Consider the following 20,063-nt stretch of genomic DNA (forward strand, 5'->3'; position numbering starts at 1 on the left):
GGATGGATACAGATGTGTGGATGTAAAAGACTTTACAGAGTAAAGATGCCATCCCAACACCTGTTACATAGGATGTAGGAACAAAATTAATCAAGTTTGACAGGAACTATGAGCACCTACTCTAGGGTGGCAAAAATCATGATTTTGGCCTTGTAGCAAGCAGAAATTGAGAATACAAGAACAGACACAAAATAAACACCAAAGGACTCATAGCCAAAGAGAGCAGATCTGGCAGACACAGAAGTCAAACAATTTGCTTACAACCACAAGCTGGTCTTCAGGAACCAAGATACAAGCCTGTATCTATGAAACCTAAGATCAGAGCCCGAGTTCCTGAATCTCTGGACCAGAATGCCAATAGCTTAGTAAAACATAACATGTGTTCGTGGTAGCTGCTTAGTAATTGAGTTTATTACATCTCAGATTTAAATGTGCAATGCTGAGCTGAAATCAAGTTTATGGCCTTAATTATAGTGTGTCTGGTTGGAAATTCAATGCTTATTTAAACGGCATTTTTGCTTAAATTTTGCTTTCTGAAGAGGCACTCTCTGTCTTGCTTTGTTTTTGCTTGTTTGCTTGGTTTTTTTGTTTTGTTTTGTTTTTGTTTTTTAAGTTACCCTAGCTGCTTCTTTATGATGAGGATCCCACTCTGTAATACTTTCTGGTTGTGAGTCTCTGGGTTCCACCGAGAGGGAGGAGATTGGCTGCTTTTCCTCATCGCTCTAAACCTACACTCCTATACATCCTGGTGCTCCCCAAGTATTCATGATGGGTGCCTGACTAAGCACAAGACTGAATCAAGCTGCAGTAATTAGCAGCTTCCATTTCTCTTGAATGTTTTCTCAAGAGCATTATGTAGTATAGCTTGTCATGTCTTCTTTTTTGCATTAACGTTGAAAAGCTTAAAGCCACATGTATGAACACTTCATAAGAACTCTGTAAACCAAGGCCAGCATTGCTGGTACCCCATCTAGACACTGGTTCATCTCCTGCTGCTCCATTTCCCATACACCATCCTGCTAGTGGTCCGGGGAAAAGCAGTGGGGGTCGTTAAAGAGCTCCCTGCTACCCATGTGGGAGACACAGAAGAACCTCCTGGCTCCTGGCTTCGGCCTGGCCCAGTGCTGGCCACTGTGACCATGTGGGGAATGTAAGCTGGTGGATAGAAGATCTCTCTCTCTTCCTGTGAATGTGTCTCCTTCTCTCTGTAGCTCTGACATTCAAAATAAATAATAACTCTGTTAAAAAAAAGCTCCATATACATATACATATATATATATATACACTTATTTTTTTTATTTTGATGACTTTCAATGCACTCACTCACCTTCCTCTCTTTTTTTTTTTTTTTGTGGTATTTTAATTTATGCTCTCATACTGCATTGTCTGGGCCCTTGTCCCATAGCTGAATAAACATCTTTCCTGGAATAAAATAAATTAAATTAAACACCCTCTCTTGAATTTCTGGCCTGCAGGAAAAAAAGGATGTCCTTTGTGATATCATCTTTGGTCCCCAGGGAAATAACTGCCCTCAGCTCAGGGTCCAGAGCCCCTAGAGACTGCATCTACATGGCTGGGGGCAGGGCAGTGGGTGCGATGCTGACGTTTTCAACTGGGTGGTTGGGTGGTTAGGTGGTAGAGGAGCAAATGAAGGTGAAAGGTGGACAGAACTGCAAAATCTCACAGAGCGTGTTTTCCCTGTTCTGACTCTGACCCACAGGAAACAAGCTGCCCTAGGTCCACCTGGGCAGCTCTGGTGGGTGAGGGGCACTGGGCAGTCTGCCTAGAGTGCCAGGGAAGCACGAATGCATGAGAAATCAGGTGCCCTGCTCGTACTGGAGAGGGGAGAACAGCCCCAAATCCAGGAAGAGAAGCTGGGAAGGACTCCACCCAGGCTTGTGTTTGCCCTGCTCTGTGTGTTCAGGCAGCAGGTTCCAGACCAGGAAGCTGAGGGCTCAGCTCACAGTCTGGCACGGGGCAGGACCAGCTCAAGACACGGGACCTGAGCAGACACAACTCCAGTGGACACTGCGGGCCTAGAGTGACTCCCTTGAAGCGGACAACAGGTAACCACTCTCAGATCTGTACGCACTGCTGATGGGCTTGCTGTGTGTTATCAGTAGAAAGGCAAAGGCCAGGGGCGAGAGGGTCAAGTTTGCTCGCAGCCAGTCATGCTCCTTATTCACGATGTGACCCTAGGTATGACTGAGCCTCATTCCACTAGCAGAAATGGGTTTAAAATTGCACCTTCCTTAAAGTGTGACTTATGACAACACGGGCAGAGCCAGGTTTGTAGCTACGCAGACAGAGCTCCTTGTCCACACAGAAACACTGAAGGTCATTCCAGGTGCAGGATTTGAGGGTTGTCAGTGGATGGAGAGGTTGGCCCTGTGATCTGGGAGCACTACTAGGGGGCAAGAATCCCCTAGAACCAAGTAGCCTTGATTCTCCACCCAGGGCATTGTCTAAAGAGGCAGGAGACAAAGAAAGGGACTTGCTGAGCACCTGCTGGGAAGCTGGCTCCTTCCATGAATTACCTCCTTCACTTTTAGAGGATTAGTGAGACAGGTGCTGGATTCAAGTCCCAGCTGCACAGCTCTGTGTATCTGCAATGCCCTCCACACCATGGTTTCCTGCCTTTGAAGAGTCTCTGTGATTGGAGGATTGGGTGCCTGGCTCACAGTCCCTGCACCTCCACAAGCTGGTCTGATGCCCCGGGGAAAATTCCTTTAGCTCTCTGGACCTCAGTCTCCTCATCAGTAAAATGGGCATAATGACAGTGTTGAGAAGACTAATGTCTGTGAACACCTATGTACTCAACAACTATTAGCCGTGAGTTTTGTTGGTATCATCAGTCCCAGGTCACAAGTGGGAGAAGGCTGGCAGGGGAACAGAAAGGAACTGGTGCCAAGTTTTTACAGAGAAAAACCTGCAGAGCTGGAATCCAGTTAGGACTGGAGTGAGGGGAAAAAGACTGGGCAATCATATTTGGCACAACATCTAAGGGCTACCAAACACTTATCTGAAGAAATGACTATTTTAGAATGAAAATGAATAGCAAGACATCTGTGATAGACAAAATATCAAAAAATAGAATTGGCAACAGCATTGATTTTGATCTCATAAATTTGTGTTAAAATATTAAAAAGCCTTTTGGGAGTCTCTGAAGTTTTGCATCGGAGGCCAACACTTGACCTGCCTTACCCTCATCAAGGGCCTGCTTTGGCTGGGCTTGGACACTCGGGCGTGTGCATCAAGCTTTCTCCCCAAACAAAAAACAGCTTCTCTTGCCTTTGACCACACGCTGTTCAGGGAGGCGGTTTTACTACCAGAGTCCCACAGACCTGGGTTCAAACCCCAGCTTGGCCTCCCCATAGCTTGCATTGCCCATTTAATCAAGAAATAAGAACTGCAGACTCCCTGTGTGCAGGCAGAACAAACAGGAAGTCTGACCTCACAGCGTTTGCACTAGGACAAACCTCAGCATCAAACCTCTATTTGTGTAATGAGAGAATACTGGGCCACTGTAGAAATGTAGGTGGCAACATCAAGACCATGACCATGGTGGAACAGGTGAGGGGTGCTCACTCTGGTGACAATTTTGTACCCACAGAGGGAGACACCTCCTTGCAATGTGTACCCTGCCTAGTGCATGATAAGTTTTCAATTAACGTTATCTGCTCTCATTATTGGCTTAAAGAAATTTGGTGCAATATTAAGACTTAGTGAGTTCCCATCTAAGATCACCAACTACTTATGCAACAGCTGCAGCCATCACAAACTCTAGAAACATGGTGCAGGATTTTGATAAAGGCACCTGTGGTCTCACAAAGTCTCACACCAGGGTTTAGGGCACAAGTTATGGGGATTTCAGTCCTGCACGCCTGTGCACGGTGGCCCTGCCACAGCAGCAGCAGCAGGTACTAGTACTATGCTGGACACACAGAGGGACGCAGGACCAGGCGGCCCAGCAGGCTGACCTGCTCTCTTTACTCATCCATGTACTAACCTAGCCTTCAGAGGGCTGGTTCTGCGGGGTGTGCCAGCCTGTCCATGTTGGCATTGCCCTCTGCTGGGAGACAAGGGAGGCCCCAGGTTTGCTCACATTCCATTGATCAAAGGTGTTCCTTGTTTACACAGTGACTAACCCTGTCAGCGCCAAGCCACACTTCCAGCTGACAGTCATTTAGCTGCCTGCTGGCCAGGAAGCTTCGACAAAGCACTTTCTCCACACCTGCGTGTATCATGTTGGGTCTGTGTTTGGCCTGCTGCCTGCACCAGGGAGGAAGGTCTCTTTATGTGTAACTAACACAGCTCCAACGAGCGGCAGCAAAGGTGCTGCTTCTGGAGTGGTAGAGGAGGTACCCGCGGGCGGCTACCCCAGTGACAAATCCAGATCGGAACAGGGAGCTGCTGGGATCATGACTTGAGCCACAGAAATGAATGGCATTAGTCACAAGCATGTACTCCCTGGAATCCTGCCAAGCCCCGGCGCTGCATCATACGATTACCAGTGACCATTCACTTTCACATTTCTCACCTTAGATCAGTCCTTATCCCCTAGCTAGGTCTATTTTTATTTTTTATTAGAAAAACAGGCAATAAATATTTGTACTCTGCCCAATTTTGTTACATATAAACATTTCATCAAATGATAACATGATTTATGCGACAGGTGAGATAGTAGAACAACGGCAGAAAGTTAAATCTGAAATCTAGAATTTGCCCCTTAAGGATTAAGCCCTGATTCACTTACCAGCAATTGATCTGTGTCGGCCGATGGATTTGAGCTGCAATGACCAACATCCCGCAGATTGAACAGCTTCGAGAGCAGAAGCGGGTTTACTCACGGTTCTGCAGGCTACATGTCCAAGATCAGGGATCCCGCTGGTTGAGGTCTGCTGGGAGCCCCCTTCTGATGTGTTGACATCTGCTTTCTTGGTATGTCTTCATGTGCTGGAAACTGGGAGAGAAGGGAGAGAGAGATGAGTGTCTCACCAATCTCAATAGATCCGGGCCCACTCCCTGGCACCCACTCACCCTTCCTGAGATCTTAGAGGCCCCATTTCCAAATGCAGCCACTTCAGGAGTTAGGGATTCAACATATGAATTTTAGGAGACAGGACTCTATCTGTGATTGGAGTGAGGAACTTTAGCTCTCCAGACTCTGACATATGTATCTGTAAAATGGGAACAATAAAACCATCTGCCTCATGGGGGCTCTGATGAGGGTATAATGAGTCAATCCAGGAGCCCATTTACAGCAGAGTCTGGGAGAGTGCAAACACTATGGAAAAGCTAGGTAGCATTATCACTGCGGTAGCCCTCCAGGTGCAAGGGCTCTGCACTGCAAATTCCAGCCAAGTATCAAAGAATCACTGAAAAGCCACTGCATCCATCCTGAATAGTGCAGACTTCATCGTCACGATTCTCAGCACTGTGACACATACGCTGCTTATCTAGCACTGCCATTCGGGGTAAGTAACCTGGAGATGCTCTGAAGTTACAGGAGGACTGTGTGAGCTCTAGGCCGATACCGTGCCATTTTTTTGTAAAGGACAGGAGAATCCACACACTCTGGTTTCTGTGGGGAGTGCCAAAGCCACTGTCCTCCATGGCCACAGAGGCCCACGGTTCTTAAATGCATTTCACCGAGCACCTGCAGTAGCAGCTGATCTCTGCTCCTTGGTGGTCGTGCCCTGGCACTGGACTCAACAGCATGCAGCCTGCACCCTCTGCGTCACCCCTGGAGTCCCACAGGGATCTCTGTGACCCCAGGTGGCAGCTTTGCTCCCTGTCACTGTCACGGGTTAGTATGCCAACTGACTCTCAGAGTATTAGGAGTACTAGGCCATCCCACAGTGCAGCCCCCAGAGCAGGATCCCTGAACCTCAACTAAAACGATGCTTGGGGACCGGTCAGTGTTAGGGAAGAGAATGTACAGCAGCACGCCACCTCTGCTCCCTGGATGCCAACAGCATGCCCCACCCTGAAGAGTGACTGTCACAGCTATGACCAGGTGTTGACCAAGTGTGAGAAACACTTTCCTCAAGTTATTGTGAGCACAAAACAAAGAACAGCCAACGCGTTTCCAAACACAAACAATTAGGGTGGTCACATAAGTCATCAAGGAAAAGAACAAGATCTAGCATATGAAATATTAATGCCATCCTGGAAAACTGGGACCAAAACCCTCACCCAAGGTATTACATGCCCATAACACATAATGTCTATTACACTCATGTACTATATATGCAGTGTGCTCATGCCCTGCCAGGTACATCTGTGCCATTTAATACCAGGATGTGTCAGGAGAGTAGAGAAGGGCCAAAACCTCTCTGAGCCTCAGTTGCCCATCAGAAAACTGGAGAACTAAAGCAGCCAGCCCAGGGTCTTGCTGGAAAGACTGCCAGTGGTGAATGTATGCGGATAATCAGAGCTGTACAGCCCAAAAGCTTCTGGTCATCACTCCTGGGAACCAAAGAGAGGTAGGTACGATGGTCAAGATTCACGCCTCTGGGGACTTAGTGAGGCCCAGTTCCCCCAGGGCTCTTTCTCTCTCGGTAAGGGCAGGCCTCACTGCGACCATCAGGCAGCTCCACTCCTGCCCACAGTGCTCTGAGGGCCACAGGCTACTCACGTGTCCATGGCCACTGGGAAGGGAAAAATGCCTGGAAGCAAGTGTGCCCTGCCCTCTGCCCACCACTGAGCGGGGGGAGACCAGGGCCCATGTCTCCCCTCTAGATGTGCCGCAGCTAAGGCTGCATTTGACAAAGCGGTGCCCTGCAACGGGTGGGAAGAGTTTCCAGCCACTGTGCTTTGTGCACCCCAAAGCTGGAAGCTGCTCTGCCACCCACAAGTGTCCCTGATCCTCGGTCTCTGCCAGGGCTGGTGGCAGCAAGGAAAGACCTCTGACCAGAGGATGCTCACTTATCATCGCCACCACCACCACAGCCCCTGTCACATGCACAAATATTCCAACAAGGGAGTCAGCAATGGTAGTCATTCTGGAAACACACCCTGCCCGGCCCCACCCTCAGAGGATTGACTGTAGCCTGGCAGGGGCCTGGGCACAGGGTCTCAGGGATCCCAAGGGATTCTGTTGTGCAATTCAGTCTGGGCCTCAGGCAAGAGGCAGAGAAGCAACAAGACTTTCTCAGACACAGACGGAACCCACAGCGGCAAATCACTGAGGTCTCCAATACCAATCCGATTTCCAAAGCAAACTTCCCTGCCACATGACACCTTCATGTGTTTAATGCCAAATAATGCCATGAAACAAATCAACTAACACTACCAGCTCATGAAAGCAAGAATTTTAACATCATGTTCGAACCTTCCCCTCGCCCTGCAAAAAGCTACCCTCTTCCAATTGAACAAGTTGATCTGAAAAACCATTTGACTTATTGTCCCCGTTTGTTGCAAACTGGAGATATCTTCATCACAGATACAAATTATTTTAGGAATTGCCTTAAGCTTCAGTTCCCCTATCTGTTAAATAGGTATAAAAAGAACCCCAGCCCCCGCATCCTTGTCGCTCCTTGACGCTCCTGGGTCACCCAGTCATGCTGGCTAGCATAGGAACTGGTGCACTGATGTCTATATCTGCTTTTCTTTCAAAAGGCAGAGGGAGAAGAGGCGAGGAGAAGGGAGAGAGGCTGAGTTCCCATTTGTGGTTTGACCCCCAGTTGCTCAGGTGCCAGGAACTCCATGCAGGTCTCTCATGTGGGTAGAAGGGATCCAAATACTTGAGACACTGCCTGCTGCCCCCCAGGGTAGTCACGAACAGGCAGCTGGAATCAGCAGAGGCAAGACTCAAAGCAGGTCCTCTGATGAGGCATGTGGGTAACTCAGCTGATGCGTTCACTGCTGCACACATTCTTGCCTCTGGACTATTTGGTTTTAGCACAAAAGCCCTGAATGCCTGATGCCCTCACTCCTGGGATAACCCAGAAGAAGGCTGCCATCATGGTATTTTCTGTCAGTTCCTGCTCATGAAATGACTGGAGATACTTGCCCAATAAAAGAAAGCAAAACAAGCAACAACAACAAAAAACGATTCAAGGACCCAAACTGACTTGGTGGTCAGAGGACTGTAGAAATCAGAAAATTTGGCCCGGCGGTGTGGCCTAGCGGCTAAAGTCCTCGCCTTCAACGCCCCGGGATCCCATATGGGCGCCGGTTCTAATCCCGGCAGCTCCACTTCCCATCCAGCTCCCTGCTTGTGGCCTGGGAAAGCAGTAGAGGACGGCCCAATGCATTGGGACACTGCACCTGCGTGGGAGACCTGGAAGAGGTTCCAGGTTCCCGGCTTCGGATCGGCGCGCATCGGCCCGTTGCGGCTCACTTGGGGAGTGAATCATTGGACGGAAGATCTTCCTCTCTGTCTCTCCTCCTTGTGTATATCTGTTGCAGCCAGCTAGGTCAGTAACGTGGCACGAAGAAGGATCTGGGGATGAGGCACCGACATGGAGACCAGAGATGGTGGAAATGTCTCTCTCCAGCCTCTCTTGAGGCCTGCTTTTATTGCCTCCACTCTTGACCTCTCACCTAGTTCTTGTTTACGCTTTAGGCCACACTCTCAATATTGGATACAGCTGAGTTCCATTTGACCAGGTGCTTTCAGCCCCAAGCCCATTACCTGTAGTGCTTAGTTTAGCGAGTGCTAACAAACTCCTTAGCCCACAACATATATCTGGCTGTAATAAAATGAATAAATCTTTAAAAAAAAAAAAAAAGAAATAAAAAAATTGCCAGGTTGGCCCATGGCTTGCTCACCTTAGGGCAAACTCTCTGCCAACAGCATGGATGGTAATGGATGAGCAAGACCACCACAGCTTAGACTAGCCGAGGGGACTCAGCTTCCAAAACTCACACCTCATTCTAAAGTCTCCTTGACCCAACAGCTGTAATTCCAACTAGAGGGAAGGAAATATTATCTACACTTAAAATGCTTTTCATGATGATAAATCTTGTCCTTCAGCAATGAAATGCAGCTGAAAGTTAGGGTTGCACTTGATTTCTATTTCATTAAATGTGCAGCTTCAAAATCTTCTCATTCCCGACAAAGGATCTAGGCAGTTCATTCAAAGCTGACCCGTGAGAATCCATCCTGGCATCACTTGGTTCATCTCTGCACCTTTGCTTCCTAAACAGGAGCTGCATTTTGTTTGCGTTTGGTTCTAATTATTTTTCTCATTTAATCTCTTTATTTCAGGAACAATGGGTAACCAAATGAGTGTTCCACGGAGAAATGAAGACCAGGAGAATGAATCAGAAACGGAAACATACAAGGTAGTGAAGTTGTGGTCACAGGGACATTAGCTACTATCGGATAAAGCCAGAGAGGACAGAAGACAGTGGCCTCCCTAGCACTCAGCACATAGACAGATGGTGACAGGCTGCTAGTCGCAGGGATTTCTCAGGTGTATTTGAACTTTTGGGATTCATTGGGGAGTTCTTCCAAACTGTAGGTTCTGAGTTCCCACCTAACGCAGATTATTGCATAGGTGAGTGCCCAAGGAACTGCCACAGGAGATTCCCAGGAAGTCAGTCTGCACCTGCTCTCAGGTGGACTCTCCATTATGGGTGACCTTTCCCCCTTTTCCCCAACCAGGATATTCAGCAATGTCTAGATACATTTTTAATTGTCACAACTCAGGGAGAGAGTGATACTAGCATCCAGTCTGTGGAGGCCAGAGAATTAGCCAAACCCTCCACTGTGCACAGGATGTCCCGGGGCAGAGAATTAGCTGACCCCATATCCACCATGCTGAGAATGAAAACCCAAGGTCAAGAGCAACATGTGGTTTGGCTGCACATTAGAATCACCTGGGAAACTTTTCGAATTTGTGATGGTTGAGCTGCTCTCTAAACCAATGGCATCAGAGGCCATACAGAACGAAGACATCTCAGCATCTTCAACACCCCTGACTATTGGGATGTGCAGCTGAGCTGGAGATCTATGAGTTTCAAGGACAACTCTCACCCAAAGGCTTGGGCCAAGGAGACCCAAGTGCTGCTCCCTGGATCTTCTACCACCAGGCAGTGAAAACTCATTAATTTCCATTGTTGTTATTTCTTACATCAATTCAGTGTGAAACCTGGAGCTATGCTGAATGTGTGGCGGTCCCTCCAGGAGGAAGATATCTAGGAGCTAATGTAGATCAGATTGAAGAGGGACTCTTATTTACAAAAGAAGGTTGGAATTGAGAAAATAACCTGAAAACTCAAGTGCCTATGGAGTGGGCCTTGGACAGAAATGCACACTTTCAACATCTGATGCCACAGAGCATTTTTAGCTACACACCAACTAAAACTGCAATCTCTGAATGAAGGGCTTAGGAACCAGAGATTTCTTCAGCTCCCTCAATGATTTCAAATCCAGCTGCACTTGTGTAACTTTGAGCATCCAGGAGCTAAGAAATAACAAAAATCATAGCAGGGACCTGGGCCTTTCTAAAGGTTGCTGGTTCTAGCCAACACATCCCACTGGTATAACCAGCATCCCTGTATTCTGGCTTCCCACAGGGAGCTGCAAAACAGTGTTAACGAAATATCCTGAGTTGTAAGAAACCACTTAAAATATACTGTAAATCAAATATCAGATTTTCACACACACCATGTACTGACCTGGAAACATCAACTGTAATGTTTAGGTCAAGTGTATTAATGTTTAGATTATATGATTTCTTGGTAGAGTTAATGGTAAGTTCAAGACCACAGACTTACTTCAGTCAATAAACACCATCACAAAAATGTAAAGGGAAAATTCCTCTTCATGTTTCCAGAATGTTCCCATCTTCAGTAGTTGGTCTTCTGGGTTTTTGTTTTCTCTCTGTGCTCATTAACTTATATTCTCACTACTGACAGTATTAGCCAAACAAGATACTATAAGTGACATGTTTAGCATATAATCAATAGTCTATGTTAACTTCTGTGGCACAACTTATTAGTAAAATAATATATTAGAACATAAATTCTTTTGCAACTGTTTCTTATGCAAAGATGTTCAAGAGCACTTCAAAACTGCAGAAAATTAAATCAAAATCAATTAACTAATCATTTGATTAAGAGATGCTTCAGCACAAAAATACTTTGAAATTCCTGCATCATTTTTTCACAGTGTGAGTTTTTTGTGTACTAACTGATGATTCAAATATATTTTGCGCCTAAATAAACTTACCTTTGGATTCCATTTTTTAAAACTTTTTGCAGTACCCTCTGTGTGTACAGGGTCTTTTGATACCTCTGTGATAAATCACGGAAGACAAAAAGATCAGAGCAGTGGCCTACGCATAGAAAGAGCAGCAACAATGAACACAGAAGGAAGGCATGCCAAGTGGGTTAAGACCCAAGGCCAACAAACGAGCTTCCTGTACTTGACAAGTCTGTTGACTGAAGGTCTGGCTTATGGCTTCTATCTGTGTGAGCAGGACAGTGGCGTGAGGTTAGCTTACTCGCTTTCGGAATTTTCTTTAATTCCTGCTCCAGTTTGGCTTAGCACCCCATTTGAGCCTCAGTGCCCTACCTATAAAATGCGTCTGTGCCTGCCTGTGGTTACAGGGTGAGAAGCACACAGTGGAACGTTCCACAGTCCTGGAATCCAGTCCTGGGCTTGGATGCTTCTCTTGCTGTGAGGCATAAGAGGAAGCTCAGCAGTTTCTAAACACACAGCCTGCCAGAGCATTTTGCTTCCTGTGAGGCACCTCTGTTGTATAGCTTTCAGGTTCTTCCCTAAGTTCTTCCGGCTTTCCCAGAACTTGATGAGTAACGCCAAGTGTTCTGTTTCAGGTGACATGGGATCATGAGTGTGACCAGAATGGGTCGGCAGTGATTGTGTCCACTCACACTGTTCAACACTATGATGAAGGTCAGTACCCACGGCAACGGGCTGCTCCTGTGGGTGGAGACACAAACGGAAGGCTTGATGCCATAGGCTGGCTCTGAAAACCTGTATGTCTCTCCTCCTGGCTGTGGAGAGAGCAGTATAGGAGGGGTCTTGAACATGGGATATGTGGGCTCTCAGGGCAGAGGCTGCAAAGTGGGAATCAAGGGCGCAGCAGAGTGGGTTCATTCCAGGGTCCTGCCCCTGCTCCTGTAGGCTCGAGTGTTCTCTGGCCGGGAGCTGCCATCTCTCTGTACCCTCACCTTACCTCACCTCTCCATGCATGCCCTTCCTCTGGTACAAGGCAACAGCCGTACTGCATTAGGAACGTCCTAATGGGCTCATCTTGATAGCTACAGATTCTTCAACTCCAAGCAAGGTCTCTCATCACAGGGTCAGAATGGCAACGCCTTAGGTGGGGATGCAATCCTACCTGAAAGGACCCCCATCTCTCCTGAGCATGAATGACAGCGGGGTGGGACAGCGGGGAGCACACATGACACAGCTTAAGTATGTCCCACTCACAAGTTGTCATGGCACACACACGCTAAATGTCCGTGCGTGTTCTGTATCTGTGCTGTAGACGTAAAAAGGATTAGTTTCTTTCACCCTCCCCTGTATTGGTCCAGTCATCAAGGCTATCCCAAAACGCCTTAAGTCAGGAGCTCATAAAGAAATGGGGTCGGATGCAGTGGTGGTGCCTGAGGCCCAGAGCATGGCACTGGCAAGGACTTGCCACAGCAGCACACAGCAGGAGCATGTGCAAAAGAGATTATGTCGTCAGGGTGATAAGGGACACTCCAGGGGCCAGCTTGCTCTTTTCTGTCAGTTTCCTCTTGGGAGAACTAGTTCCATGAGACCAGAAATAGTCCACGTGACTGCCACTAACTATATGGGATGCCAGCAAGCCAAAAATCTCTCTGAGTAGCAAGACAAAGAATGAATGATTGATTGAATGAATGAATGAATGAATAAAACCAGAGTGAGGCTGGCCTAGATTGGCTGTCAAGCAAGCAACCACGGACATGTGCCAGAGGGGACTGCGAGGAAGTACAACCAAGAGCCAAGGCGGCTTGTCTTTACTTAGGCCTTTCCTACACTCCTGCCATCATCTGGCTGACCATCTCATTGCACGTTCACCTCAGCTCGGCCTGGGACTCCTAAAGCCCCGACAATGTCCCATCCTCAGGCACTCACAGTTCTCCTCTTCACTGCTAAGAGAATCCACACAGGTTTCACCTCCCTGAAGCCACACTCACTTTTGGGGGAATCTAGCCAAAGGTCAGATTTCTGGCTACCAGGAGATGCCACATCACGGGAAAGACCAGCCCAGTCCCATGAAGAAGCTGGCAGGGGACAAATCCACTTGGAGTATGCTCAAATAAGAAAACCTGTATTCAGGTTTATATTGTTCTAAGTGCTTAAGTTTCTATCCCTGCCATAGCTGCTAGTCTGGACACAGTTGTGTCTCCTGGCTCATATGTCACTTACTGACATGCACCTGCTGCTGAGGCATACGCAGCTGCTCTTAGCCTCTGAGTCCAGAAGGAAGCCAGGCAGCACAACCTGAACCTTCAGGTGCCAAGTCCGCTCTGCTGCAGGACCCCAACAGACGCAAACGTGCTCCCGGGAAGACCCAGAGAAGAGAGACTAAGAGCAAACACAGGAAACAGGAAAGCAAAGGGACACTGCCACATGATAACTGTCCACTCTCACGTCTCGTCCCCAAGCTGCATTTTAAATGGGTCTTGGAATAAGCACACCTTCAGTTCTAATCCTCGAATGGACTTTTTACATCTTTACAGTCACAAGACACATAATGACACTGACACAGTGTGAGAGATGTGCCCTTAAGTGCTTTCTTCCCTGTGCAGACATTATAAAACACACAAAAACTGACAGCTATGACCACATCAAGCCACAGACTCCATGTGACCAACCACTCTGAATTTCACTTTGCCGGTTGATGCTGTCAATGGAAACATACTTGTGTAGTACTATGTGCTTGTGCTAGCTCTGCAGAAGTTTCTTTCTAGAACGGGAAAGCCTTGTCCAGACTTCTCATTTAGCAAAAGCAAAAATAATCAGTGAGACTCCCTCAGAACTCATTGGAGCCCTCCACGCTTCTGAACTGACCAAAAACAGCAGAGTGTTAGAGTGAGATGTGATATGCAGACAGCAAACCTCCAAAAACCGGCAGCTCTGGGAAACAAACTGGCCCGGCTTGTAGGAAACGCAGCAGCACCGGAAAGAGGGAGCTTTCCCGGCCAGCAGCATCACATCCCCTGGAAAGATGTTAGACTCGAAGATTCCGGGACTCCAACACAGACTTCCTGGGCCACACACAACCTACCGAGCTGACCACACGAGCCTTCTAGAAGATTCCGGAAATCACTGGAACACTGCCTCAAGGATCCAACAAGCACAAGTGCCAACCCCTAAAAGGCATTTCGATGACAGCCAGAGTTTAGGATTTTTGAAGTGAAATCCCCCAGTTAAAAAACAAAACAAAATCCTCAATGCCGCACGGGCCACAGAGCGCTGGCCGCCTCCGTGGAGCTCAGCCGGCTGCTTCCTCAGCTCAGGGCTCTCACACACACCCCTCCCTCACAACATCCGCCTCATTCCGCCTCACTCTCACCTCCCGCGGCTCGCTCCACTCCTGCCGGGTGCTGGCCGCCGTGAGGAAGACGCCGCCCGTGGCTGAGCCTCATGGCGGGTCGACTTCCGGTCCCAGAGGGCACGCGGGCTGGCGGGCTGGCGGGCGGCCTCCTCGCAACAGCCACCTCAGGCAGGTGTATGGCATCCAAAGTCAAATCGTCTGGGCCTCAGGACTGGCAGCTGTGGAGCCCCGGGCCGCGCTCGCCCGACGGCTCCCTCAGAGCTGCTCTCGGGGTGACCGAGGGCCAGCCCCAGGCACGCCAGGAAGCAGCACAAGCGCCCCTTCTGTCCGCCATGACTCCGCCTCGACCTTCCAGACCCTTCCCGTCCGATTCTCAGGATGTCTGGGACAAGGACGAGGCGTCTGAGGGAGACTCGCCTCACGTCCTGAAGACGAACGCGCTGGAGGCCCGAGAGCAAGTCCCTCCGCGCCCCGCGCGTCCCCACCCTGTCCCCACGCCTTCCGCCACCGGACGACTTCTAGTCCCAGGCTGAAGAATCTCCACACGGACAAGGACGGTGAGGAAGCAGTGCTGCTGAAAACAGAGCCTCCCGCAGTGGGAGACCGGAAGAGGCGCGGGGGCAGGGGCGGCAGCCTGAGGTGCAGGCCCGTTTATTACAGAACAGGCGCCAGAGCATGGGCTACCGTAATGGACCAAAATTGTGTCCCAATTTTCGGGTCAGAAAGAGTCGTGAAAATACATACTTCTGATTGGTCTATACCAATCCAGGAGACGAATATCGAAATTATTATCCAATCAGAAATAGGGAATAATAGCCAATCAGGGGCCAGGGATAGAAATAACGGACCCACCCTGCGCGGTAGCCTAGCGGCTGAAAGTCCTCTCCTTACGTGCGCCAGGATCCCATATGGGCGCTGGTTCTAATGCCGACAGCCCCGCTTCCCATCCAGCTCCCTGCTTGTGGCCTGGGAAAGCAATCGAGGATGGCCCAAGGTCTTGGGACCCTGCACCCGCATGGGAGACCTGGAGGAAGTGTTAGCTCCTGGCCTTGGATTGGCGCAACTCCAGCCGTTGTGGCAGCTTGGGAAGTGAATCAACGGACAGAAGATCTTCTCTGTCTCTCCTCCTCTCTGTATATCTGATTTTGCAATAAAAATAAAATAAATCTTAAAAAAAAGAAGAAGAAATAATGGGCCCATCTGCAACAGTGGGTGTCACTGCATATCCCTAGAAAGGGCACCGAAGCATCACCGGGCTACTTTTTTGTAAACATTTGCTTTTTGTTGTTTTGTTTTGTTTTTAAAGATTTATTTTATTATTTTTATTGGAAAGTCAGACATACAGAAAGATCTTCCATCCGTTGATTCATTCATCCCCCTAAGCGGCCGCAATGACCAGAGCTGAGCCTATCCAGAGCCAGGAGCCAGGAGCCTCCTCTGGGTCTCCCGCGTGGGAGCAGGGTCCCAAGGCTTTGGGCTATCCTTGACTGCTTTCCCAGGCTACAAGCATGGAGCTGGATGGGAAGCGGGGCCACCGGGATTAGAACCAGTGCCCATATGGGATTCCAGCATGTTCAAGGCAAGGACTTTAGCCACTAGGCTACTGGGCCTGGCCCTGTTTTGTTTTTGTGATAAAGCTGCTGAAAGGCCTCTCAACTCTCAGGGAGCAAATGTTTTCTTTCCTGTTGAAAAGACCTTGTCCCTCTTCCCCATTTTTACAGGGATCTCATCCAGTGATTACTAACTCCTCCAACGAGCCCTGCACTTTCTTAGGGTAGGGTCAGTTCGTACATTGCCAAATATTCTCTGCCACCTAGTATTTTTAAAGAAAAAAAGGAAACCTACTGTGTCTCCTGTTGGTGGCCATTCATTTCCATATCCTGTGCGTCTGGGGGTGTTATTTTTAGGGGACCGTTTCATTGGAAAGGCACAGAGTGGTAGATGTATGCATCTGGGGGTGCTGTTGCTGCTGGGGTGTCTCACGGACGTGGGGTGATTGATGGAAGCAGGGACCCTGTGCTAAGTTCTGGGGTCGTGTACAGTCTTTGGCCTTAGGAACAATGTCGGGAGTACATTCCTAAACCTTTGCGCTCCCGTGCGAGTATAGTTATGGGATAATAGTGACATTTCTAGAAGTGGAATTCAGAATGCATAGAGTATATGCAATTTTAAGCATGGATGGATAGATAGATAGATAGATAGATAGATAGATAGATAGATAGATAGAGTTATTCCCCAAAGAAACTGCCAAATTGCATTCTCACCATTGAGGTACTTGACTGCATGTTCTCTCCCCATTGCAATTATCAGATGCCTTGCTTTTACAAGTTTGACAGATGAAAAGCTATGTCCCATTGTAATTTAGTCTTGCTTGTGTTTTCCTTCATATGAGGCAGATTATTTTCTGTGCGGAACAGCCTACTGCACTTCTTTGCTTGTGAGCTGTGACTGGTACGCATTCCTTGTCCCTCTCTGGCGATGCCTTGCTGTTTTCTTTTTAAAAATGAGAGGTAATTTACGCACTATAAAATTCACCTTGCAAAGTGTCCATTTCACAGTTTTTAAGTCTTTTCACCAGAAAGTGCTACCATCCACACTAATTCCATCCTTCTAAGACAAACCTTCCTCGGGAACAAGCCACTGCTCACTTCTCCTTTGCTAGTTGCTACACTGAGCTGTTCTACTCCTGTGTCTCCTTGGCTTTGTCTGTTCTGGACATTTCTTGTCAGTGGAGTAGTGCCATGTGTAGCATTTGGCAGGTGGTTTCTTTCACTTAGCCTGATGTTGCCAAAGTCCACATGTGTTTTTCCAGGTGTTAGTACTTCATTTTCCTTTAGGGCTGAATTGTACTCTATTGTTACATGTACCACACACTGTTCATTCATTCATTACTTGATGAAGGCATGTACTCACCAGGAATATAATGCAGCTCATAAAAAGATGAGCTAAATTTGAATATCTTGACCGTGAAGGCTAATTATGGTGTATAAAAATAATCAAATAATTCTAACATCTAATTTTTTTATAAAGCCAGCAATAACAAAAACAACCACAGCATACATATATCTGGTGTGTTTGTGTGTGTGTGTGTGTGTGTGTGTGTGTGTGTGTGTGTGTATCACACACATTGTTTGATAAACCATGACAGGTTGCAGGTAAGAGTTTTCTTGCCAAAAAAAAAAAAAGTAGAGGATAGAGACAGGAAAGGAAAATGATCAAGACCAATGTTTTTATTAAATTTATATTAAATCTGTATGATGATCAAATTTTGAAAAATATGCAAGAAGCAGTTCAAACACCTGATGTGTCTTCCAGGGCAGTATTTGTGTATGCCAGAGAAAATGCTGACTTGGCTCCAACTCTGCTCACTCAGGTACTTACAGGCATGGTACTGACAGGGAGGACCTGAGCAAAGAGGAGATTCAAGACCCTGTGTGTCCCGCAGTGACTGATGCATTCTCACAAGCACAGGGTTGGCAGTCACCTGTTTGTTGCCTGTGGCCCATGAAAATCCAACCTCGGCATCTCTAAGTGTCCAGACCTCTGTATTGTGCTGATAGCCAAGGCTTCTTCCCCAGGGCCCCTGCTTTAATCTATGCTAGAATGTCTTGCCTACGATGTCCTGACTTTTTATGCTGAGATGAGCAACACCAAATGTGACCATTCAGTCCCATTTTCCCATCTGCCATCCTCCCCCAGTGCAGAAGCACTTGCCACTTGAATTCTGACTTCCAGCCTTTCAAACAAACGCATTTGCACAACACAGAGAGCCACGGCTGTTTGAAGTGTCATTTGATTCTGGGCAGCATGACCACAAAGAGGTCATTTTTGCAGAACTTTTTGAGGTCTCCATCAGCTCCCAAAGGGCCCACGGTAACCTTTAATATTCAAATAAGATTCTCTTTTGAAGAGCTCATCATCTCCCTTTTTTTTTCCAATGAACTGTGTTGACTGGGCCAGGCCTGGTTCAAGAATGTGTGTGTGTGTGTGTGTGTGTGAGAGAGAGAGAGAGAGAGCGAGCACTGCTCACCAAGGCTTCTTGACTCCACTCTACCAACTCCTGTGTCTTTTGGAAAATTTGCAGTTTCCCTCTATTAGTGCACAATATGGGAGGACTATGGAAAGTTCACCAAGAAGGCACGCATTTCTTTCTTTCTTTCTTTCTTTTCTTTTTTTTTTTTTTGTAATTATTTTTCATCTAGATAATCTTTACATAGTTGATTAGGGCACAAAGGGTCAAGGGCTACGGGAAATTGGGTAAGACCATTGCTTCCACATTTTTTTTTCTGTATCTGGGATAAGGAGGGAGATAAAGAGAGAAGCCCCACCCAACCTCCCAACCCATCTCAGGATCACCAACATGGGGCATGCTCCAAGGGTCCTACTCAGGTGGTTTTGATAGTTCAGCAGTTCTGACTTGCTGCCAATCACACCATTCCAGAATCCACTGGCTGACATAGTTCACCTTAGAGTCTCTGTTTGCCTAGATTTTCACTGCCAACACATGGCTGGAGTAGTTGATTGATTTGTTCTGCCCTCCGTCCTCTGTTGTGGTACCAGGTGTCCGCTGCAGGTTCCGATAGACTGCCATATCCTCCATGTGCACCTGGATATGCTGTCCACTGCTCTGTCTGAGCCTCTGAGGAGGCTCAGCTTTGACATTTACACTCCACAGTCAGACCATGGAACCTGCAGTTCTCTTCATGGTTGAGGTTCTGAGTCCAACAGTTCGATTGGGGGGATCCCCAAAGAAACTTTGTCTGAAGTGACCCCAGACCTGATTCTTGTGTGTGCTTGCCTGTACAGGGTCTGGCACAGTCTGTCGCCTCAATCAGCTTATGCATATGCTGGTGGTTACAATTGCTGGACCAGTTCTGTTTCCAGCCCTGTCTTCCACGCGAACCAATGCGTGTTACAGTCCAGCCTGATTCTGCCCAGCACACCCTTGGCTGTTACACAAACCAGTGGGAGCTGCAACCTAGTTGGAACAACCTGCAATAACCCCCACCAGGCCTGCCCTCTGCCCTGGTTCCTGTGCTTGCCAGTATGTACAGCAGACTGGTCCAGTCTGTCCCACATTCCATTCAGCTCTCCTACATGTCAATAGGAATTGAAGCTTAGTTCAGCCCAACTGGCCCCTCTATTCAGCCCACACACATGCTGGTGGGTGCCATTCTGTCTAACCACACCTGCCCCAGTCCTGGTTCTCATGCTCACTAGATGGAGTGGCAAGCCAAGACGGAGATGCCCACTATTTCCCTGCTGGGCCACTCCCACTCCTGGAACGTGCACTCTCCAGGGGCACATCATTTCTTATTTCCACTTCCCTCAAGCTTTCTGAAGCACCTTTATGCATGGTCATTTTATTCACCTTTTGTCGTGGCAGAACAGGTTGGTGGCGCCCAGGTCCGTATTGGGAGAAAGGGATGTGCGAGTGTGGAGTAACTCTCACTGGTGAGACCACTCCTCCCGCTCTTCCTGCTTTACTCGCTTTCTTTCCCTACCCTTCCTTTCCCTTCTCTTCTCTAGTTTTGGAGATAACATATTTTAAAT

The 20,063-nt window shown here is 47.9% G+C and overlaps 1 protein-coding gene across 1 annotated transcript in view; it reads left to right on the forward strand.

The window, feature by feature from the left end:
• Positions 1 to 1,859: 1,859 nt before the first annotated feature.
• Positions 1,860 to 20,063, forward strand: part of BCAS1 (brain enriched myelin associated protein 1) — a 76,072-nt gene continuing 57,868 nt past the window's right edge. The window contains exons 1-4 of the mRNA XM_058679878.1: positions 1,860 to 2,066; positions 9,218 to 9,294; positions 9,617 to 9,791; positions 11,771 to 11,872. Of these exons, the coding sequence (XP_058535861.1) occupies positions 9,223 to 9,294; positions 9,617 to 9,791; positions 11,771 to 11,872 (349 nt within the window). The 5' untranslated portion in view covers positions 1,860 to 2,066; positions 9,218 to 9,222. The remainder of the gene's footprint in view (positions 2,067 to 9,217; positions 9,295 to 9,616; positions 9,792 to 11,770; positions 11,873 to 20,063) is intronic.

The sequence above is a fragment of the Ochotona princeps genome, chromosome 22 (assembly GCF_030435755.1).
Source record: "Ochotona princeps isolate mOchPri1 chromosome 22, mOchPri1.hap1, whole genome shotgun sequence".
Lineage (NCBI taxonomy): Eukaryota > Metazoa > Chordata > Mammalia > Lagomorpha > Ochotonidae > Ochotona > Ochotona princeps.